The 23,975-nt window shown below is 43.3% G+C and overlaps 1 protein-coding gene across 3 annotated transcripts in view; it reads left to right on the top strand.

The window, feature by feature from the left end:
• GLI2 (GLI family zinc finger 2) overlaps window positions 1-23,975 on the top strand; it is a 282,674-nt gene that overhangs the window by 237,777 nt on the left and 20,922 nt on the right. For all 3 annotated transcript variants that reach the window (XM_048484808.1, XM_048484806.1, XM_048484807.1), the window contains exons 6-11: window positions 6,210-6,411; window positions 7,685-7,898; window positions 9,483-9,596; window positions 18,743-18,874; window positions 20,253-20,402; window positions 23,514-23,678. In XM_048484808.1, the coding sequence (XP_048340765.1) occupies window positions 6,210-6,411; window positions 7,685-7,898; window positions 9,483-9,596; window positions 18,743-18,874; window positions 20,253-20,402; window positions 23,514-23,678 (977 nt within the window). The remainder of the gene's footprint in view (window positions 1-6,209; window positions 6,412-7,684; window positions 7,899-9,482; window positions 9,597-18,742; window positions 18,875-20,252; window positions 20,403-23,513; window positions 23,679-23,975) is intronic.

Genomic DNA, 23,975 nt, shown 5'->3' with positions numbered 1-23,975 from the left:
ATTGTAATTGGTAAACATCAGTGACTCATTTTCATCCTGGAGAGAAGTAAGTAGTGGAGTGCCACAGAGTTCTGTCCTGGGCCCAGTGCTGTTCAATATTTTTACCAATGACTTGGATAATGAAATAGAGGGCATGTTATTCAAATTTGCAGATGATACCAAATTAGGAGGGGTAGCTAATACCCTGGAGGACAGGGGCAGGATTCAAAATGATCTGGACAGATTAGAAGCTGGGCCAAAACTAACAAAATGAATTTCAACAGAGATACATGTAAGATTCTACACTTAGGCAGAAAAATAAAATGCACAGATGGTGGTACCTGGCTTGACAACAGTACATGTGAAAGGGATCTGGAAGTCTTAGTAGACCACAAACTGAACATGAGTCAGCAGTGTGATTTGGCAGCCAAGAAAGCCAATGCAATTCTGGAATGGATCAATAAGAGTATAGTGTCTAGATCAAGGGAAGTAATTGTACCACTCTACTCTGCATTGGTCAGACCTCACCTAGACTACTCTGTTCAGTTCTGGGCACTGCAGTTTAAGGAGGATATTGACAAGCTGGAGCGTGTCCAGAGGAGGGCAACCAAAGTAGTAAAAGGTCTGGAATCCGTGCCCTACAAAGAGAGACTGAGGGAGCTGGATATGTTTAGTCTGGAGAAGTGAAGGTTAAAGGGGGACATGATAGTTATGTTTAAATATTTGAAGGGATGTCATGTTAAAAAGGGAGCAAGCTTGTTTTCTGCTGCCTCAAAGATTAGGACACAGAGTAATGGATTCAAGGTGCAGGAAAAGAGATTCCACCTAAACATTAGGAAGAACTTTCTGACTGGGCTGTCAACAGTGGAATTCACTGCCTCGAAGGGTGGTGGAGTCTCCTTCTTTGGAGGTTTTTAAAGAGAGGCTAAATGATCATAAGTCAGGAGTGCTTTGATTGTGTGTTCTTGCATGGCAAGGGGTTGGACTTGATGACCTTTGTCGTCTCTTCCAACTCTATAATTCTGTGATTCTTTTTTAAAAAGTAAATGTCCACCCACTAAAGCTGTGCAGTTAAATTTGGAAGTCAGGCAGTGATAGTAGCAAGGAGAGAGAAAGGTTCAGCTAGACAGCCAGAGAATGGACTGACGTCACATCAACTTTTTTTGTGTCTGTGCCATCAAGTCACGGGTGACTTACGGTGATCCTCTCTGGTTTTCAAGGTGAGAGATGTTCACAATTGGCTTGCCATTGCCTGTCTCCACGTCTTGCCCTTGTGTTCCTCAGAGCTCTCCCATCCAATTATTAAACAGTGTCAACCCTGCTTAACTCCTGAGATCAGGCTAGTCTGGGGCTATCCAAGTCAGGATTTCAGATAGCAGTAGATTAAGAAATTATGCCAAAAATTTTAGGTGGGGAAGGTTTCACTTAATTTTCACAGTTGGCAGAATTCAGTTTATCTTGGGGCAGAATATTGTTTTTCAGCACAGCATATACAATAACTTCAATCTGTGAGGCTTAAATTTTGTTTTGAGACCCTTACAAAGTTTGTTTATGAGCGTTTGTGATAATACTTATATGGAAGGATTTGTAACTTTAATGAGCAGTTTGGCCAATGTGACTTTTATGTTCGCACTGCAAACTTGATTGAAGCAGGAATTGCTTCAAATACCATGTGTGAAAACACCCTGAGTTTTTCCTTCTAACTATGTTTGTGCTGGTTTTCTCAGAAGGAAAACAAATTGACTATTCCCTTCCTTCCTTCCTACGGGGAAAGCTTACTAGGAGAGAAAAGTCATTCATCAGTGGAATAAACTGAGGTCAACCTCATGACCTCTGCACATATGTGAAACCATCAGAGTTGAGAGACCCCAGTGGAAACTTAAGCCCCTGATCATAGATGCTACATTTAAAAAAATAGTCTTTCCCACAGCTTGTAGAACCTGGAGGATCTAAATTAGAGCAGACAGTAATAAAATGCATATTACTTGATTTGTGCTAGAAGAGTCCCAGGCCAACCTGCAGAATCTGACAGCTTCCAACAGAGTTTTACAACAGGAAAAAAAATTACTTATGTGTGCAATGAAGGGGTGTGTTAGATGGCTGCACCAATAAAGCCCAGGCTGCTGTTGGACATCAAGACTTCTTCCCTCGTCAAATTAATGGGGACCAATGGCAGAGCTGACACTGCGGGCATAAATCACAGGAAGGAGCAGCGAGGAATGAGTACAAGGCTTTTCTTTCTATTTAGTAATTTATCAAGGGAAGTGGCACATTAATAAACAGATCTCCCTTGAGGTGTAGGAGTAACAGAGACAAATATGACTGTCAAACCCAGCCTGCTTCTTCTTCTTAGCTAGATAGACGATGGGACACAGAGGAAGCTGTGTGTGTGTGTGTGTGTGTGTGTGTGTGTGTGTGTGTGTGTGTGTGTGTGTGTGTGTGTGTGTGTGTGTGTGTGTGTGTGTGTGTGTGTGTAAATGTAACTGATATTGCAATAGCATAGCATCTTGAAATCAAGAAGAGGGCTCTTTAACACAAAATACTATCCAGTTCCTCATTAGCCAAACCTCTGTGTCCCAAAGACATTCACACAAAGGTTTTGCAAGAGGGACGGATATGCATAGGATATTTCCAGCCTCTACAGTACATTCTTTCCAAGATTCTTGTGTTGCTGTGCTGTAGGCTCTCTTCTATCTCTCTAGGGTTGTCAGCATTCAAGTGGGGCCTGGAAATCTCCTGGAATTACAAGTGGCCTCCAGACTGTAGAGATCAGTTCCCCTGGAGAAAATGGAAAGGGCTAAATGGCATTATAAACTGCTGAGCTCCCTCCCCGACCCCCAAGCCTTATATTCTCCAGACTCCACTGCCAAATCATCAGAAATTTCCCAACTCATGGGGAAATCATCCCCCCACAGTTCATGTCACCGATGGAAGCCGCTGCAACATTAATGGCATGTAACATGCATGATCCCATTTGCAACATAAGCTCAGGAGTTCACAGGGGAAAATGTGCCTGCTTTTTCAAACAAAGCTTCCTACAGCTCCAGACTAGCTTCTATTTGCTAAACTTAATCCGTAGGTGGACTCTTGTGGAGCTGTGCACTGTAGTTTGGATCCCTTGGGAAACTGCCACTAGTAAAAGGGGTTACAGTTTTGGCTGTTACTCCTCTCCTGCTGCAGTCCCTGATTCCCTCCGCTTGCTGTTTTTGTGGTGCATAACATGGGATATATTTGGGAGGCAGCAGAAGTTGGTAAGTAAAGAAATCTCACTTTGCTGACAAAAATCCCTTTCATCAGTTGAGATTTACCACAGGACTATGCACCACGTATTTATCATCTAGTGCATCCCATGTAACTGGAGCTCCTTTTTCTCCATATACCTAATCATCAAGTGTTTTGATGACCCCTTGAATATTCAAATAAATCATATTATGTCTTGCTTAACCAGATTGTAATTATCAGTTTGCGTTTTTGTTTTACATTTAGACTTGACATGCAAAAAAGTGCAGAATGTTATAATGTATACAAAATGCTATATATTGAGGTATCAACTAAGTAAAGCAAGTATTTAGCCTTTTGAATGTAAATATAGGCTTGACAGAGCACAGATATTGGTAGTTCAAATAGTCACAGTCAGGTGGAGACTCAGTGATCAAGAGATTAGTGACCACCTTATCTTCCTTCCTCTTGACTAGCAGAATTAATATAAATTGTATAAAAGAAACATATTTGCTGAATGTTTATAATTTATACATGTACAAAATTTGGATTTCTATGGGTGCTGAATTCCGATTTTTTAATAGAGTATAAACTTTTTATATACTTTTTGTTCTGGAATATGAATAGACAGAGTATCATATTGTTTTAAAACTGGCAGTTGCAAAAGAGTTTACCTTTACAATGCAGTCATCTGAGACCTAGAGCTTTGGAGCAAGCTTGTTTTGTCTAGTAGAGACAGAGAGTATAAGGAAAAGGCTTATTTGTTACCTGTAGCACATAACTACAGAATTGTGTCTAGAATAAGCATTAGTCTGAAAATTCAGTAGCTTTTGTTTAAAAGACATTGTTTCCCCAACTAAAGGTATGTTGAATTTCTATCAACATAGCTGCTTAAATTTGGGAAATTGCTGATAACAAACCCAAATTAGGTAGAGCAATCCTAAGCAGGTCTACTCAGAAGTCCCATTTTATATAGTGGAACTTCCAGCCAGAAAAAAGTTCTTAAGATTGCAGCTTTAGACTCATAAAGAGGACTTCTTCCTTGATATAACACTAGAACTTTCTCATATAAAATAAGATGGGTAGTGGTATTGCTCACAAGAAAAGCCTTTTGATTCATGTGTTTTATCAATACCACTTCATTTAAACTTTTTACACCTATAGCCACATCTTATTGGGCAAAAGTTGCTAATATAGTAGATGTACAGGTTATAGTTGAGTAACAGATGGCTTCTGTGAGCCTGCTTGTGTAGGCAGACTTGTGCCTGTTCCCTTCCCGCCCCCTTTTAAATTGTAAGTTAATTTAATGGTGGCAAAAGACTTTGATTGACAGCTGCCGAATGAAGGTATTCATTTATCTCACAAAAGAGCTATCATCTGTCTTCGGTAAGCATAATATTCTCTAACCCCTCCCCACAACATGAATTGCCCTAACCCTAAGTATATCCTGCTCAGAAGATCAAAATGTAAGCCACGTTTCTATTCTTTGAAATAAGCAGGCAAACCAATAACCAGTTAAGCTAGGCCGAGCTGTCCCTTTAACAAGGAAAGCAAACAACCCAGCTATTAATTAAATACCAGACTCTCATGAAGTCAAGTGAGACCCAACATGAAGGATTTTAAGCTAGCCAACTCCTTTTACTTTGCTTATTCTCAAAATAGGAAAGTTCTCTGAGGACTGCTAAACAGCCGCTTTGAGAACTGTGGCCTGGCACATAGCTGCCAGAAAGAAAAGAATCTTGCCTGCTATACAAATGGTCCTTAACTGCTACCAGCTTGAAGATGATTAAATCTTGGGTCCATCCCTGCCAAGCAGGCATTCAGCCCATGATATTCTTTACCTTTATCATCTTCACTCAATGGTTCTCCTTTGACCTATACCTTTGCCTCTGAAAGAGCCAAGGTAGCCTTGTAAGGAAGCATGAGAAGTGGCACCAGGAAGAAGCATGAACCCCGTCCTGGTGCCCTTACATGCACTAGGTCAGATTGACACTGCATCTGGACTGGGGCAGGAGATTTGACTTCACTATACTCTTCAACTGAGGCATAATGTAAATATTTTTTGATCCTTTGGTGCTGGTTACCAATGAAGATAGTTCTATCTTTGTGCAAGCTCTTAAGAGTTTCATTCAGCCTGCATTCTTTCACTCCATATTGACCTGCCTGATTTAGGAGGCAAGGCAAGATTTAATACTGATCCAGCAGCTGCATCATGGCTATTTATTATTTATTATGGAGCCATGCAGAGGCACAGTAGGCCAACATGCTTTATCTTCTGACTGCAGTTTTTGGCAGAGGTAGGGTGGAAAAAACCTGAGGCTGAGAAATAGTGGCTTACTTCAGGACAGCTGATGAACTCATAAATGAGGTCAAACTTGAATAAGAATGTTTCTTGCTTAGAACCCATTCTAGTAACCATTGTGTTATACTGGTCCCAGCCCTTGGATATGCTCAGGGGAGCTGCCTTGGATATCACTATTGCCATAAAGCAGTGGTTCTCAACCTTCCTAACGCCACGATCCTTTAATACAGTTCCTCATGTTGTGGTGACCCCCAACCCTAACATTGATCCATTTTACAGATGGAGAACACTGATGCAGAGAGTCTTAGGCAACCCCTGTGAAAGAGTTGTTCGAGCCCCAAAGGGGTCATGACCCACAGGTTGAAAACCACTGCCATAAAGTATCAGAGCATCTAATCTATTCAGTGCTTCTCTCTGTAGACATATGAATCTATGAAACTGACATAGGAATCTGTGGACATATGAATCTATCAAGTCAGACCTTGGCCAATCTAGCTCAGTACCATCTACTCTGACTGATAGGAGCTCTTCAGTATCTCAGGCAAAAAAGGCCTTTCCTTTTCCATGAGAAACATACCAAGCATAGTCCTCCCCATCAGTATAGAATAACAACATTTGTAATTTATTTTCTTTGTTACCTATTAAAAAGATGAATCCTACTTCTTTTTATTCAAACCAAAGCCTGATCTCTTTATTTTCTTTTGTACAGTGTCAAGATTCTCTAGTCCAAGAGTGACGCCGAGATTAAGTCGAAAAAGAGCATTTTCCATATCTCCATTGTCTGATGCCAGCATTGATCTTCAGACAATGATTCGAACTTCTCCCAATTCCTTGGTAGCTTATATAAATAACTCCAGAAGTAGTTCTGCGGCAAGTGGATCTTATGGGCATTTATCAGCAGGGGCAATCAGGTAAGGTAGAGGGAGGATTCAAACATTCATTTAGAGAGTTTCATTGATCTCTTGTTGACAACATTTGTCAGAATAACTATCATAGATATGGAAACTCTGAAGGAAAAATCATGTTCAACATTTAATTAATTTATATGGCATGTCTGCTTTACATACCAACAAAGATTGAATTACTCATTCATGCAAAAGAGTACATTACGTGCAGTACATTTCTTTCACACTGTTAATAGCAACTATGCTTTGGTAGCATATGCCAGGTTTTGTTAATTCTTTACTGTATCTGCCAACTGTGGAGAACTGTTTCATCATAGCTAATGCTGCAATGATCAGTTCTACAGGGTGGGGGACCCAATTTTCCTGATATCCCTGTTCAGAAAGTATTCCTAAAAACCACATGCCAGTGTGAGCATGCTGTTTTCCCCTTTTAAAAAGTCCTGGCAGCACAACCACCATTTGCTTTTTGTCCTACATATAACTCTGTTGTTCAGTAAACACTATATTCTTTATGACTGCTACTACAGTACAGTTAGTGGTGTGAACATTACAGCCCTTGGAAAAATGGTTAAATGCAAATAATATAATTGCATGCTTTCTCCAGTATCTCCCAGGACGTCAAATGTTTATGAAGAGCTTGTCTACTCATTGACTCTGATTCACATTTAGCAGCAGATTCTAACTGTATTTACATGGATTTCTACAGAGATAATAGCCCAAGTGACAGGAATGAGGACATCTCCCAAACACTACCATGGTGGTTCTAATTTGAGTTGAAAGAGAATTGAGAGAATTACATTAAAAAGCGCACAGATCCCACTCTGAATTTTGCTTTGACAGATCCAGGGCTCCAAATGGGGTCTAGTGAACAGAATTTGCTTTAATTCCATCAGAGCTCTAAGCCTGTCGATGTGGAATTTATATTCTGCTAATTCAGAACGGCCCATAACAAATGTCACAACTAGAGAGGTTGATGGACCTCATTAAGGGAGTCACAAAAGAGAGGAAGCTGCTCTATAAGTACCTCCTAGGAGAATCAAAATAAAAAGAGGAAAATGTAATAATTTAAAGTTGCTGTCACCCTTTTGTGTATTTTTTAAATACAAACCTCCCTTTATTGTATTCTCACAAGGCAGTCCTATGATACATTTCCAAAGAAGTAAAATGTCCAGCACTGCTGCTGTTAGCCTACGTTCCTTAATGGACAGGATACAATTGCTCTCCAGTGCTTCTGCTCTTTATTATTCTCTTTTCATCTTGTAATGTTCTTTCTCTCCAGTCCAGCATTCACCTTCCCCCATCCTATCAATCCAGTGACATATCAACAGATTCTGAGTCAGCAAAGAGGCCTGAGTTCAGCATTTGGACATACACCCCCCTTCATCCAGCCATCGCCAATATTCCCTGCACGGCAGCATGTGGCGGTCATCTCTGTCAATTCTACGCCTTCTCAGATCAGCAACAGCAGCAATTGCATAGCTGAGTCCAACCAGGTAGGATTCATATTGGCTTCTGACAGGATTTGAATAGGGTTCTTCATAAACTCATGTGCCACAACCAAATACAGCCATTAAAATGAATCTTTAAAGTTGCCATGTCAGTTTCTCTTAGCTGCTGGAGTGGCAGTAGTGACTGGAGTAGTAGTAGTAGTAGTGCGTAGAGGGGAGTGAGGTGAGGAAGCCTGGCATCTGGTCATGGCCCACCCACCCTGCGGGGAAAGGAGGAGGAGAGGGTCTGGCATCTGGTCACAGCCCTCCCACCCTTTGGGTAAGGGGGCCATGTCAGTTTCTAAGAGATCACTGCAGCACTGGATCCCTTTATACACAGAACTACCAAGGCTGTGACATCATCACATTTTTGCCATTTGGATTATTTCCTTAGAGTTTCTGCCCTGTAATTGGGCTGAATTCCCTCCCACCCTTAGCAATCTGTGTCTTAAGACTCATGTATTTCCCACTAAAGAAGTGAGAAGTATTGATCTACAGTGATAAACTGTGCAGTTAACTGATTCACATCTTTTCATATATTCCTGTTATGAAGCATGTATTGCCACAGTGTTAATATAATGCATAGACTTGCCCTGAGTATGTGTGAGGCAGCATTCAGATGATAACATTTTAGTGTACACGAGAGAACTGAAGGTGTCTGAAAACACATTTGTACCCATCACACAAATAAGTTGGCATCCATGAGCTCAAACTGAAAGCTTGAGTGCCAGGAACTGACTGGGGAAAATCCACTGTTAGTAGTGCTGTCCTCCATTGGTGCATGAAGCAGCAAGTTCAAATGAGCAGGTTGCCATGTACATATGGGTTAAATTGCAAGGTACATAATAAATCTTTCAAATAGTGGTGGGAATGACATAGATTTTTTTTAACCAGAGTGTCTGATTAATTCAACAATCTCCTCCTACCCAACATGACAATTCCCTTCCCCCACAATTATTGTTTTTGATAAACATTGTAATATTATACCACCCTGGGGACAGGGCGGTATAAAAGCTGAAAGTATAAATAAACAAACAAACAAACAAACAGAAGGAAAATTAAAAAAGAATTGATTTAAGCTCCTAAATATGGACATTTCAAATCTGTTCTGTCCATTCCTGAGAAATAAAGAACTGAGGAGTAAATTTCTCTTGGCTTCTATATGCATATTTGTGGATGAAGACCTCAAGTATACTGGATGCACATCCACACGTTCCTGTGGATGCTTGTCCACCTGTAGCTACTGTGTATCGGCACTGTTTTGCTTTCAGTAAGATGTCCGTTCAAGTGATCATCGCAATCTATATTATGGTACAATTAGTTGCAAGTTTTTAAAAACAGGAGTTGAGGAGGAACAGGGGAGATGTTTTCAAGCATCACACTGTATATTTACGTTGAGTTAAATTCCTACCAAAGAACAGCAGAAATCTACTGAATGAATTCTCCTGAGTTAATCTAATCTACAGAACTTATTAATAGGTCTACCACTTTGATATATAGTGAGAGAAGGATGGCAATATGGCTACATTTCTTTGAAAATCTTGATATTACCTCAGAATCTTTCCGTCCCACTCCATTTTGTTTCCTTAGAGCAAGCAGAGCAGCGAGTCAGCTGTTAGCAGCACTGTCAATCCAGTAATTAACAAACGCAGCAAAGTCAAGACCGAAATGGAAACCCTGCCACCAGTTTCCCCACCTACTCAGGTAATTCCTCAGTTGAAAGCTTGTCTTCAATACCCATACTGAATGTTAACACTATCACCTTTCAGAAAGTACTGATTTCACTCTTTTCAACACTCATTTATAAGGCAGCAAAATTCCATGTGACATTGTTGTTGGTAAACATGGACACCACAAACCTTGCCCATTGCATTTATTTGGATGCATTTCAGTCCAGTGACTGGGGTCATCCCTTGCTCATCCAAGGGTCCAAGATCATGGGTTTTCTTCTTTCCACTAGGACATCAGGCCCTACTAAAACTAGAGATTAGCTGCTGGGCACTGTATCGTTGTATTATAATGAAATTTCTTTCACTGTAGGTTAGTTGGTTGAATTCTATTCATTCTGGAGTCTAAATGTATACACAACATTTTGCAGCAGCATGGCCACTCCCTATGTCACACTAATAATATCAGAAGTTTATTTATTTATTTAGGGCATTTCCATTTTGCCTTAAACCTCAAAAGGACCCAAAGCAGCTCACAACACCCACAAAAAATACAATAATAGAAAATAAACCAGAAAAAGAAACAAATTACAGCTTGATCCTGCTCAGTGTGGCTGCTAACACAGGCTCTATGCCCATGGTGGCGAACCTATGGCACCTCCAGATGTTCATGGACTACAATTCCCATCAGCACCTGCCAGCATGGCCAATTGGCCATGCTGGCAGGGGCTGATGGGAATTGTAGTCCATGAACATCTGGAGTGCCATAGGTTCGCCACCACTGCTCTATGCCATGAGCCCCAGGTGTTTGAGCCAAAGGGCCACTTGCCCCTAGGGTTGGTAAATGGGAAAAAAATTCGGCCCCGGTTCGGATTCGGGTCCAGTTCGACAAAGGGGTCGGATCCTCATATCTGAGCCTGCCAGGCTCGGGATACACCCGGTTCCTAGACTCGGTCTGCTTTTATTTTGCTGTTTTTTTCCCTGTTTTGGCCTGTAAGTGTACTTTTGGGAAGATATTGGCATGAAAATTTCAGGGCATCTCTGTGAATACTGTTCTGGATTATGCACCCCAAGCCTTGGTGCAGTTTAATAGTATATGGACTCCCCAAAGATAGTCACACCCATTGTTGTCAATGGAAGCCAATGGAATATAGGGGTTATTGAGGATCTGTCTTTCTGAACTAAACTGTACCATAGTGTATGATTGTAACAGCATTCTGAAGATACCCTACAATTTTCATAGATACCTTTAAAAATGCGCCCCCTACAGGCACCCTGCAGGATTGCCTAAGATTCTGTGGTTTGCACAATTCTTTCAATTGCTTTCAATGGGGGAATTCCAAGCCTGCAGAGGGCGAGCATTTTTAAAGGTATCATCACCAAACTCTTTCAGGGTGTCTCCCAGACGCTATTCTGATCATACACCCTGGCATGTTTGGGTGCAGTTTGGTTCAGGGGGTCGCAAGTTATGGACCTACAAACAGGTGGTCCATTATCACCCAATGTCGAGGGAGGGGATGAAAAACGCAAACCATTTTTTTTTTTTAAAGCCGAAGCAATAAGACATTTTTGTGCGCTAGAGACAAAATTTCAGTGGTATCATCTGGAGACTTTCATGATCATACCCCCTAGGGTTGGTGCAGTTTGGTTGAGGGGGGGGCCAAAGGATCCTTGAGGAACCTTTGCTTTTTTAAAACAGATTTTTTGTGCTACTGTGTGATGTTTGTGTGAGGGATTTTGGGGTGACTAAGAGAAAAAATCATTAGGATCGGTGAGGATCCATTCTTTTTGATCATGTTTTTGGGGCAATCTGTTGGGCCATGAAGCGTGGGATGTGTGACTGCTTTGTGCAGACATGTGCTCCAGCACTGAAAGCATGATGTGGTGGTGATTTTGGGTGACTAAGTGAAAACCATGCGGATCCTTGAGGATCCATGCTTTTTAACCATGTTTTTGGGGCACTGTTGGGCCATGAAGCGTGGGATGTGTGACTGCTTTGTGCAGATATGTGCCCAAGGACTTGTGGCCATGATGTGGTGGTGATTTTGGGTGACTCAAGTGAAAAAAAACCATGTGGATCCTTTTGAGGATCCATGCTTTTTAACCATGTTTTTGGGGCACTGTTGGGCCAGCATGGGATGTGTGTGACTACTTTATTCAGACATGCGTCTAAGGACTTGTGCCACGCGTTGCGGTGGGTGGGATTTTGGGTGACCAAGTGAAACCGCGGCGATCCTTTTGAGGATCCATGCTTTTTAACCATGTTTTTAAGGCACTGTGGTAAGAAAACTCCCAGGCAGGTGGAATTCACACATAAATTTATTAAAGTTTTTAGTTAGTTGTTCAGTTAAAGTAGTTGATTTTTTTCAGTTAAAGTGTTGTTTTGCCACATTTCTAACATTGGGGATGTGGATTCTCTGCTTTGTTTCTTTTTCCCCCAGCACTTTTTTCTTCCAGCCTTACTGTGCTGTCCTGCCTTCCACTGGAGTGGAGAAGCCTGTGGACAGTGGGCTTTTCCCCACTCCCTTCCATCCCCCCTATGCCGCGCGCTGAGGGGGCACGACAGCGGCAGCGGTGGGGCGACTGCGCTGTGGCCGCCCCTGCCGTGGGGAGGGAGGAGGAACCCCGCACTACTCTCCTCAAGTAGCGCGGGGCTTACGGTAAGTGGGGAAAGGCCCAGCGGCAGCGGCAGGGCGGCTGTGCTGTGGCCGCCCCTGCCGTGGGGATGGAGGAGGAACCCCGCGCTACTCTCCTCAAGTAGCGCGGAGCTTACGGTAAGTGGGGAAAGGCCCAGCGGCAGTGGCGGGGCGGCTGCGCTGTGGCCGCCCCTGCCGTGGGGAGGGAGGAGGAACCCCGCGCTACTCTCCTCAAGTAGCACGGGGTTACGGTAAGTGGGGAAAGGCCCAGCGGCAGCGGTGGGGCGGCTGCGCTGTGGCCGCCCCTGCCGTGGGGAGGGAGGAGGAACCCCGCGCTACTCTCCTCAAGTAGCACGGGGCTTACGGTAAGTGGGGAAAGGCCCAGCGGCAGCGGTGGGGCGGCTGCGCTGTGGCCGCCCCTGCCGTGGGGAGGGAGGAGGAACCCCGCGCTACTCTCCTCAAGTAGCGCGGGGCTTACGGTAAGTGGGGAAAGGCCCAGCGGCAGCGGCGGGGCGGCTGCGCTGTGGCCGCCCCTGCCGTGGGGAGGGAGGAGGAACCCCGCGCTACTCTCCTCAAGTAGCGCGGAGCTTACGGTAAGTGGGGAAAGGCCCAGCGGCAGTGGCGGGGCGGCTGCGCTGTGGCCGCCCCTGCCGTGGGGAGGGAGGAGGAACCCCGCGCTACTCTCCTCAAGTAGCGCGGGGCTTACGGTAAGTGGGGAAAGGCCCAGCGGCAGCGGGGGGGGGGCGGCTGCGCTGTGGCCGCCCCTGCCGTGGGGAGGGAGAAGGAACCCCGCGCTACTCTCCTCAAGTAGCGCGGGGCTTACGGTAAGTGGGGAAAGGCCCAGTGACACTGTGGGTAAGTGGGGTCTCTTTGGGTGGGAAACTTTGTGGGGACCATTCTGTGGGTTTTTTATTTTTGTAGTTTGAAGCCCCACTCGTCCCACCGCCACTTGCCAGGAGCGGCATGGGAGTTCGGGGTCTTGGGGTTTCGCGCGGGTTGGGTGGGAAATGAGGCTGGGTGGGGGTGGGTGCTTGTAGGACTTGCGGGAGTGGGGTGGGGGAGCGGCGCTTGCGGCGGAGTAGGGTTTGTTTTTGTTTTTTTACTTGGAAGCTGCTCGTCCCAAGCTTACTTGGAAGCTCCGCTCGTCCCAAGCTTGCCAGGAGGCGGAGCTGGGCCAGAAGGAGTTAAATTTTATTTTCCCCAGGCTGGCTCGGAGAAGCCGCTGGCTCGGGGGAAGGGCCAACTTCGGATTGCGTTTAGTGAGGAGGGGGCAGGCTCGGCTCCTCGGGCCCTCCGACCCCCTCCGAACTGACTGATCTCGGCCTGATTTGCCGTTCGGGAGGGGCCGAACCGCCAACCCTACTTGCCCCTTGGACCTTGCCTTTCAGATTGTACCCAACAGATCACACCTCTGACTCTACCCGGGCTGTAACTATCTACAGGAGGAGGAATACAGAACTTAGTTCAGATGGAACTCATGTATTGCTCACTCATCCCCACCCCCCACCCCCACCCCCACCCCGATTACTTGGGTCTCATGAGTACTTCCCATTCCACACTCCTGTCAGAATTGATGAAGCATCTGTGAGTATTGTGATGGAAGAGCAAACCACTGGAGAGCAACAGCTCTGTTGCCAAACCAGTGTGTAAATTAAGCCAAAGAATGACTGATTGACATACCCAGGTTTTTTCCATAGGCCACAATTACTAGCATCATGGGTGGTGGGATGTTCAATCTTTCCCTTCAGCGTGTGATTTGGCTAGCTGTGTGCTTGACTCACCTGGAAGTAGACAGTAGTCACTCTCTGTAGTGCAACAGTATTCTTATTGCCACTCTCCATGATCTACTGTGATTTGTAGTCAGGCTTGTGAATGGTTGGTTGCCATGTAATTGGAGTGTGTGTGGGGGGGGTGTAATTAAAAATTGCCATTCAGTGGGAAAAGGAGTAAGATGCCTTTGTAAGAGTCTTTGGGTCCCTTACAATTCAGGTAAAAGTATCATTATGGGAAACTGAATGTCTTCATTTCACTCTAGCTCCAAGAAGGAAGCATTTGAACATGCATACATCTGAGACTATAGCTCCCTTTCTGCGAAAAATAGCAAGTCTGCACATCAAAAGATGTATGAGTTTCTTTGCTTTAGCAGGAGCAAAATTTATGGATGGGAATGTTTACATTCAGACTTCTCAAGGTAACAGATATCCTACCTTAAGTCCCAGCATGATGGGTAGGCACTGGTCTCTATGAGTGATTTGACTGAGACAGTCTGTGGGTTCTTGGGTCATGGAATCCACCTGCTAGCTTTGAAAGAAATGTCACATTTCAGCAAAGTGCCTTTAAAATTATATTTGACCCTTCTAGATAGCAAAACAACCAATGTTTGTGTCTCGCAGCAAGCACAGGTTAAAAAGAAATCTTGCATGCAGGTGGGAAGCTCCCCAGAAGGGAGGTGTCCCTGTTCAGAAAGGAATTGCTCCCAGCAGCATCCTTTACCTTGGTGACACAACATTTGACACCTAGAGGGGCCCACCAGCTTCTGTGTTTCTGTCAGAGCTGCATACTTCCAAACTGTTTAATGGCTGACAGTATCTATCTGACCGTCCTTTATCACAACTGTAAACTATCCAGACTGCTCTGGGCACTTCATTTTCATGAAATATGAGGCTATGCTATTGTCAAGCCAACAGAAGAGTTTATGACAAATTCCTCTTCCAGCTCCAGTTCAGAAGCGGGTTTCAGCATGATGCATGGGGACAGCAACATGTGCAATCATCAGGGGCTGGTAAAATTGATGAAGATAGCATATCTGGGAAAGATAAACATGCTGTAGTCAGCACGATTAGGGCAAAGAGGCATCTCTCCAGAGCTTTGGGTTTAGGAACACCTCGATACACAATGGCAGAAAACACATGACATGAAATAACCAACTTGTTTTACTCCTTACTTAATCAGGTCACAGATCGCAGTCTCTTAGACTGAGAGACTGGGAGAAATAACTTCCTGTATTTCTTAAGGTTTGCTATTTGTTGAGCAAAGGAGCATTATTACTCGAGCTTTCAGTTAACTCTATATCCAGTATCCAGTAAGCATATTTATTTAGACAAAAGAGATGCTTCATAGATTGCATATTTTGGTTTTACAGTGGATATTTTATATGTAACAATTCAAATATATTTATCTGTTCTGTGTGTTTGTTTGAGTCATAGCTGGCTGTGTTTCTAGCCCTGTTCAGATGTTATACTGAACACACATGGAGCCTGCACATACATACATATATACCTGTTCGTAAGAACGAGCCAACATGTCTTCACTTTATTTATGAAACCAGGAGCCAGTACCTGGATAAATGTGGGGTTGCAATCTCACATGCATCTGTACAAGCATTATACAAGCATTGAGTGTAATATGAGAATCACTCAAAGCACATATAAGGAAAAATCACATGTACCCTGCAACATGGATTATATGTGCATTCCCAAGCCCAGCTTGTTGCCATGTAATGTGTAAAACAGGAAAGGAGGGCAGCATTGTACAATCGGATCTTGTCAGATCTCGAAAGCTAAGCAGGGTCAGTACTTGGAGGGGAGACCTCCAAGGAAAACTCTGAAGAGGAAGGCAATGGCAAACAACCTCTGCTTAATTACTGGCCTTGAGAAAAGGGTCACTGTAAGTCAGCTGCGACTTGACAGCACTTTGCATACATTGTGTGTAGAATGATCCTAAGTCTGAAAGAATCCACACTTTCCGGGCTCCATTGCTGTTGTTGTTGTTGCTGTTGTTTGTTGTTATTTAAGCAGATGCAAAAACCTAGACATGGCCCGGGCTCTCAAAATTGGCTTGTCTCTGCAAAAATAGCCAATGTAGCCCTGCTTTGGGTGAAGGATGAGCAGCTATGTGCCCTTTTGGTCACAAAAATAGGTTATCTCTTCTGGCATGAATCCCACTAGGGATGCCAGACTCCAGGTGAGACCTGGAGATCTCCTGGAATTACAGCTTATTTCCAGACTACAGACATCAGTTTGCCTGGGGAAAAGGAATGCTTTGGAGGGTGGGCTTTATGGCATTGTACCCCACTGATGTCCCTGTCATCCCCAGGCTCCATCCCAGATCTCCATGAATTTCCCAACCTGGATCTGGCAACCCTATCCCCTATTCCCTGCCAACAGACAGAACTAACATCCCTAGATCACACCTAGATTCTCTTACGAAGGGATGGGGTGATTTTCACTGATTTTCTCCCTTTCCCAGGGAAATCTCTTGTCTCCTCTCCCTAGAGTTATTCCTGAGGGCTCCATGTTCCCCAGGAACAGCATTTCATTCTCCCTCCTGGCACATTAAGAAATCTAGGCATGTTCCAATCCAGTCTTGATGATATGAGGTTACAGTTAAGGTATGCACACGTTCTGAAAATGGTAGGTCACATAGCACCAACACCCCATGTGATCAGGAGATATAAATTGGAGACTGGTTTTTATATCTCCCAACATTCTGAGCCCAAGCTAAGCTATCAAGAACTGTAAGAGAGAATTGCCACCAGTTCCCATTGTTCTTGATCTGGTCAAAATGGGCTTTTCCAGTGGGAGCATTTTCTTAGTCACAAGCACAACATGGAAGTCCTAAACATGTGTATAGATTTATATATACCTTATTTCTTGTTGCAATGATTCTGCTGAGAACTAGTTTCTGAGGAATTTTTAAAAAATGAAAACGGATTATGGGTGGGTTGATACAGAATAGAAATATGCACTAGGAAAGTGTGAGAGGTACAATACCTAATACTATTCCTTCAAGCATCTGCCAATAAGCCGAAAGATAATAGCGTCACACAAGTGTTTGGAGATTAAGAGACTGGCACTGGTAACTAAGGAGGATGGGAGATGCCTTCCCTATTTTGTCAGTTTCACTTGCTTATTGCTTACCATGCCTCTCCTGGGCAGTGGGGAACAAGGTGCGAGATTATGTACATATTTGGTATGCTTCTGCCTCTCCTTTCAGTATAAGTTTGTAATTTTTTTCCCAGATCCTATGACAGGAGTAGGCAATTGCATCCTAATTAGCACCAAACTTTCTCTTGTAAAATGTTTTTAAATGTACGTAAACGTTGTATATGGCATCTAAAATCACCTTAGCTGCTTAAATTATAAAATAGCTTATGCTTTATGAAGCACTTTCCCCCTCAAAACTCCATCTTATTATTAAATAGCTATGTGTTATGTACATACATTTTCCCTAGAAGAGGTTGAGAAGGGATTGATAATTTTTAAAAAATCACGGTAGACATGTAAATGCCCAGAAATAACTAGAAAAAAAATGTGTGGGGGAGAGTTCTGTGAGGGGTTCCAAGATCTTTTTCACTTTTTCCCATGGAAAAAAAATTGGACATTCTGTGGGAGTACTGGGGGAAAAAACTCCCATGAAATATTTACACTTTTAGAATGAGTGAAATGCTTTTAAGGGCCAGACTAGAAGGATGTGGGGCAGAAACTAGTCTCAAAGCAAAACTTTGACAGCTTAATTAAGAACAGATCTCTTTCAAACCAAATGGCAAAATTGCAGGTACATGTGCTAAGGCAGCTTAGAGTGCATCAGCTTGCAAGTTGCTCTCAAGTATTGAGTATATTTGCCATTTTGCTTGTGGAAAAATAAGACATCTATAACTTTTAAATTCCATAAATATGTCAACTATTGCAATTGTACATGCTAAGTTATAAATGATGCATTTTGTGTTGTTAAAGCAGTAAAATTAATTTAGGTTTGATAGTAGGGCAAGTATTGCACATATTTCCATGGCTTCAACTTTTCTGGAAATTTTACATCTCTAGATCAATTCAAAGTAACTTCAATTCAAAGTGCTCTTTATGACCTTTAAAGTTCTTCATGATGTAGAACCCATATCTTTGAAGGACTGTTTCCTTCCATATGTCCCTATGTGCCAACTACAGCCATCAGGCAGCTATCTATTTTGCTATTCCACCATCTAGGGTGGCCTTTCTGGCAGCAACAAGAGCCTGGACTTTTTCCATTGTGGCTCCAGCTTGTTGAAATGGGCTACCTGAAGACGTGAGAGAGATTCTCTCCTTGAGATCTTCAGGAGGTGCTGCAGGGCATGCCTGTTTGCCAGGGCATTGGAGGTGGTTTGAACAAGAAGCACTGCAAACTTCATAGCAGGAAGTTATATTAGGTAGGGAGCAGTGAATCTAGATGGAGTGGATCATACACTTCATCAGCCCCTTCCAGCATGGCCAATTGGCCATGCTGGAAGGGGCTGAGGGGAATTGTAGTACATAACATCTGGAGTGCCAAAGGTTCGCCACCACGGGGCTATACCGATTGCTCATTTTACTTGGGGGACATGGAGGTACTATAAAGAGCTGAAGCTCCTCATACACTTATGTTTCTGTGCAAGTCTGCTTAAACTTACCAGGACTCCTGTGCTGTTTCCATGCTGTGGCACTTTCCATTCTCCACTAGCACCTGCTGTCTAATCTATGGGTGACTGAGGCGTCCAAGTAAAACAAGTCCATCTTACATGCTTTGTACCTTACAGGAGCATCTGACAGACTTGAAAGAAGAACTTGATAAGGACGAATGTAAACAGGAACCTGATGTTGTTTATGAAACCAACTGTCACTGGGAAGGGTGTGCAAAGGAGTATGACACTCAGGAGCAGCTGGTCCATGTAAGTAACACTGAGAAAGACACAATGCATACATCAGGCCAGGCAGTTGGCCCCCCTGTCTGCCCCGAACAAACTGTAATTCGAGGTATGCTGGCCTACCTTTGAGACTGCTCCAGAAACTGCAGCTAGTCCAGAATGCGGCCGCAAGAGTACTCACTGGGGTACCCGTGAGAGAACACATTAGACCTGTGCTCCATCAGTTGCACTGGTTGCCACTTGAATTCTGGATTGTTTTTAAGGTTTTGGTTCTAACCTTTAAGGCCTTGAGCAGTCTGGGACCATTGTATCTTCAAGACCGCATCTCCCTATATCACCCCCAGAGGACCATCCATTCCTCTGATAGAAATTTATTGGTGCTCCCAGGCCCCAGGGATATTCAGCCGAGTTCCACAAGAGCCAGGTCTTTTTCAGCTCTGGCTCCCATCTGGTGAAACTCACATCAGGCAGACATTACGACCCTGTAGAATATAACTCAATTCCACAGGGCTTCGAAGACAAAATTATTCTACCAGGCATATAGTTAACAATGTTTACCTTGAATAAAATATTTGGCCCCAAAATAAAAATCTGTGTTTCCTCCCCTCCTCACCCATAAGGCTGAAATTGTGGGGAGATTTGTTTGATTGGGCTAGTGCTCTTTATGACCTATGTCCATTGAGCCCAATGGAGGGCTTTTTAGTGACAGAGAGGGGTTTGTTGTTGTTTTTTCCTCCCTGGTGCCATCTCTGGCCACCCCAGGGCTCTGGATCGGGCTGTAAATTATCATTCTCTCCCAAATCTACTCTGTTTACCCTGATCTCATGGGTTGTCATGTAAAAAAATGGGAACAGCCATTCTGGATCAGACTAATTGTCCATCTAGTCCAGCATCCTGTTCCGCATATCAGCCCACCAGATGCACTCAGAAGGCCTACAAGTAGGACACAGAAAGCCCTCCCATGTTGTTGTTGTCAGTCAGCCACTGGGAAATCATTTAAACAGTTTTAGAGCAAGGAAAGGACCCAACAGCGCTTATCCCAAAGTTGCTAAGGTGAGGGGCTACTTTTCTCATTTGAAAAGAAATCTGTCAAAGAAAGAAACTTGTCCCAGGACTCTAATGAAGAGGCATAGAAATCTCCTAAATAAATAAGATTAACATTTCTACTTGAGCTTTTCATAAAGCTGTTGTACTGTAAGATATTTTGAAGATCTTTTGGTTCCTCTTAAAAACTATGCATAGCTCTTTACAATCTAGGAAGACCTGCACAATCTCCAAAGGGATGAAGTAATATTTGTTAACATTCCTTCCAAGTCCTACAGATTCTGAGAGTCTTGCTGGAGAAAGTGACACAAGCTAACTTTCTTTTTTTAAAGAACCTGGCTTTTTTCTCATCTTCCAGCATATCAATAATGATCACATTCATGGGGAGAAGAAAGAGTTTGTTTGTCGCTGGCAAGACTGTACACGGGAGCAGAAGCCATTCAAAGCTCAATACATGCTGGTCGTCCATATGCGAAGGCACACAGGAGAAAAACCACATAAGTGCACAGTAAGATACTAACATTGTAAATATACAAAGGTCAATGTACACATGCTTGACAAACTGGGAAAAGTCTCTGTCTATTAGGGCTGTAGGCCATCTTACTCTTTCCTCCATATATTTACCATAATACAGAATAACTACATAAATGCTCTGTAATAAGAAATTCTGTAATAAGAAATTTCTGTAATAAAAATTCTGTAATAAGAAATCAGACTAGCAGATCATCTAGTTCAACAATTTGTTTCCCACAGTGGCCAAAACACAGCGGCCAGAAAGTCCATAAGTGGATTTGCAGAGATCAAATCCTCTCTCTGTTGTTGTCCCCAAGCTGCTGGTTTTCAGAAGTATACTGCTGCTTCTGAAACATGAAGGTCGATTCCGCACAGCTTAATAATAGCGGATTACATTCAGTATTTTAGAATCCGGGTCAGTTTTTTCCCTGTTTCTCCCTTTCTTCATACAATGTGTGACTGGTGCTTGGAATATGCTGCCACAGGAGGTGGTGATGGCCACTAACCTGGATAGCTTTAAAAGAGACTTGGACAGATTTATGGAGGAGAAGTCAATCTATGGCTTCCAATCTTGATCCTCCTTGATCTGAGATTGCAAATGTCTTAGCAGACCAGGTGTTTGGGAGCAGCAGCAGCAGGAGGCCATTGCTTTCACATCCTGCATATGAGCTCCCAAAAGCATCTGGTAAGCCACTGCGAGTAGCAGAGTGCTGGACTAGATGGACTCTGGTCTGATCCAGCAGGCTCTTTCTTATGTTCATATTTGTGCCCGTTTCCATAAATAAATTGAGCTAAGTCCAGGAGGAAATATTCCAATTTCTTTCACGCAAGCCTGGCTTTTTTTTTTTTACAATGCAGGTGTGCATGCACAAACACCCCCAGCATGCTACATTTTGATTAGCTGTTCCCTCCCCCAAAAGGCAATGCTTCCAATTGGTGGATTCACAGCAACTGCGGGAAAACCAAGCAGGACATCCCCCTTTTCTCTAGCTTTGGAAAGGACCCGGTGCAGTGAGCAACACGGCAAGCATGTTGTGCTATACAAAGTAAAAACTTTTGACCAGTAGCGGGCAGAGCACTATGTCCCATCCACATTCAAACATGGACAAAAAACTGAAGCACATGAGACACTCGCCCCCGTGATATACCAAATAACATTCGGCCAAAGATGTGCATCTGCCTAGCTGCATGCTCCAAGCATCCAGAACATGTACAGAGAAGGAAATGGGGCCATTGTTGTGAATCCATTTCCCTGCACATTTGGGTGAAATGGCACGGGTTGCTGCCATGGGCAGAAAACACGCTTGGGGGAAGATTTTGGAATGGGCTGTTACACTGGTCGGCAGCTCAACAGAAATAAAGCTGCCATGACATCAGGCAGGGAGATCAGGTGACAGGGCAGGAAAAATAAAGCGGATTGGCACCTGTGGTGGGTTTAATGTGGGATTTTTGAAAAAGATCACGATTTTGGCACTTTTTAAAAAACCCGGGCTTAGGGAAATATCTTGGGACTGTCCCTCTTTAGGAATGAGACCCATGCAAACGTCTTGCCCAAGCCAAGATATTTCTCTTTGTCAATGCAAGATATTTGTACCATGCAGCATCAACCAAAGATTACATTTAGCTGATACATATTGATGATCGTATTCTCTGTGAAATGTGCCAGACTTAATTTCCATAGTGTTTATTGGGTATGTGTGCATGCAACACTACGCATAGGTGACAGCAAAGAAAGAAAGACTGGAATGAGAAGGTATGATCCAGCACATGTTGACTTTCCCACAGACTGTAAGCCTCACAAGTATAAAGCAAGTGCACTACAAAAGAAGCTCCCTTTCCCATCTCCCCCATAAGCTGAGCTCCCAAAGTGCCGTCCTCCTGTTTAGCTGGCACAACATATGATATCTACCTACCATTAGAACCCCAGAGTAATCTGAATAGTCCAGGGAATAGAAGCAGTCTCCTACAAATTGGAGAGTTACAGTCTAGCCATGTGTATGACCCTACTATTAAGTGGCTACTGGTTTTCATTCCAGAACAAATCATTCATTCCACTTAGTGCCATAATTGTCTAAGTTAAAGCCTTATCTGGTGAAGAACTCTTTGTCAAGATTCATGGTGCAGTGATTTTTTAATGCTCAATTTGTTTTTAAAAACAAATCAAGACAAGGAACTTGATTTAGCCTAGACCAGTGGTGGCAAACCTTTGGCACTCCAGATGTTATGGACAACAATTCCCATCTCATCCCCTGCCAGCATGGCCAATTGGCCATGCTAGCAGGGGCTGATGGGAATTGTAGTCCATAACATCTGGAGTGCCAAAGGTTCGCCACCACGGGCCTAGACCAGTGTGGAATCTAGAGGGTCCTCTTTTAGATGCAGTTTGTGGTTGTGGGAGATGGTGGGAAAAGATGTGCCACATCAGTTTTCAATATTTAGATAGGATATTGGCAATAAATAGATTACAATTGGCTGAATCATTTAGTTGTCTTCTTCGAATGCTCTTCTATAAAAAGTTGGTTCAGAGAAATTTCACTACCAGTGATTTCACTAAGTAAAAGCCATTTTTCAGTACATACTAATGGCATTTGATACGATTCTATCTGTAAGGGCTAATCCACTTTTTCATGGCAAATAATATTATAATACAGATACACCAGTATCACACCTGCGTTTCTTGCATCAAACAGATAAAGTGTTTCTTTCCTGCAACACATACCTGGCTCTTTTATACACCCATAAACATCAGATAATTTCTGGTGAGTCAGGGATCTCAGACACATGTGCAAAGATGTTTAAAAAAATTGTGTGTGGAGAAACCTTGGTGTAGTATCAGCATACACATAACAATCATGACTGTTCTGTCAAGTGTGGAATGCCCATATTCTTCATAAAAATAGAAAGAGCTAAGTTTGAACATTCAGGTCCCTACTTAAAACCAGTTCTTCAGATTATGAACTGTGTAGAAGAATCCTTTCCTCAGAGCCAACTTAGGGAAGTTAAGATCCCTCAAGGAATGAGGTTTTTCAAGGAGGTGGAGATTAAAACCAGATGAGATGGAAAAATGCCTCCAGCAGATTAACACTTCTGATTTGTTTTCTTTTAGTTTGAGGGTTGCTCCAAAGCTTATTCCCGGCTAGAGAACTTAAAGACACACCTGAGATCTCACACTGGAGAAAAACCTTATGTCTGTGAACATGAAGGCTGCAATAAAGCTTTTTCGAATGCTTCTGATCGAGCAAAACACCAGAACAGGACGCATTCCAATGAGGTATGATCAATGTAGTAGCTTGGGGGTGGGGGGTGGGAAGGAGAGCAATATGCTTAATAACACACACTTTATACACAGGGGGTTTGTTTTAAAAATGAAATGAAATACCTTTCCTTAGTGGTGAGCTGGATTTTCTGTGGGGTTTTTACCTATTTAAAAATATATGTTTGCCTTGTTGGAGAGGCAGACCATGCAAATGTTATATTTATGAATGCAAACCTAGAAATCACAAACAGATTATCAAACTTTAGGATCTGAATGCTGGAGCCTGCCACCTTCAAAATTCTTAGTGAGCCA

This window comes from Sphaerodactylus townsendi, linkage group LG02 (genome assembly GCF_021028975.2).
Source record: "Sphaerodactylus townsendi isolate TG3544 linkage group LG02, MPM_Stown_v2.3, whole genome shotgun sequence".
Lineage (NCBI taxonomy): Eukaryota > Metazoa > Chordata > Lepidosauria > Squamata > Sphaerodactylidae > Sphaerodactylus > Sphaerodactylus townsendi.
The sequence above is the reverse complement of the archived record's forward strand: the minus strand, read 5'-3'. Positions and strand labels throughout refer to the sequence as shown.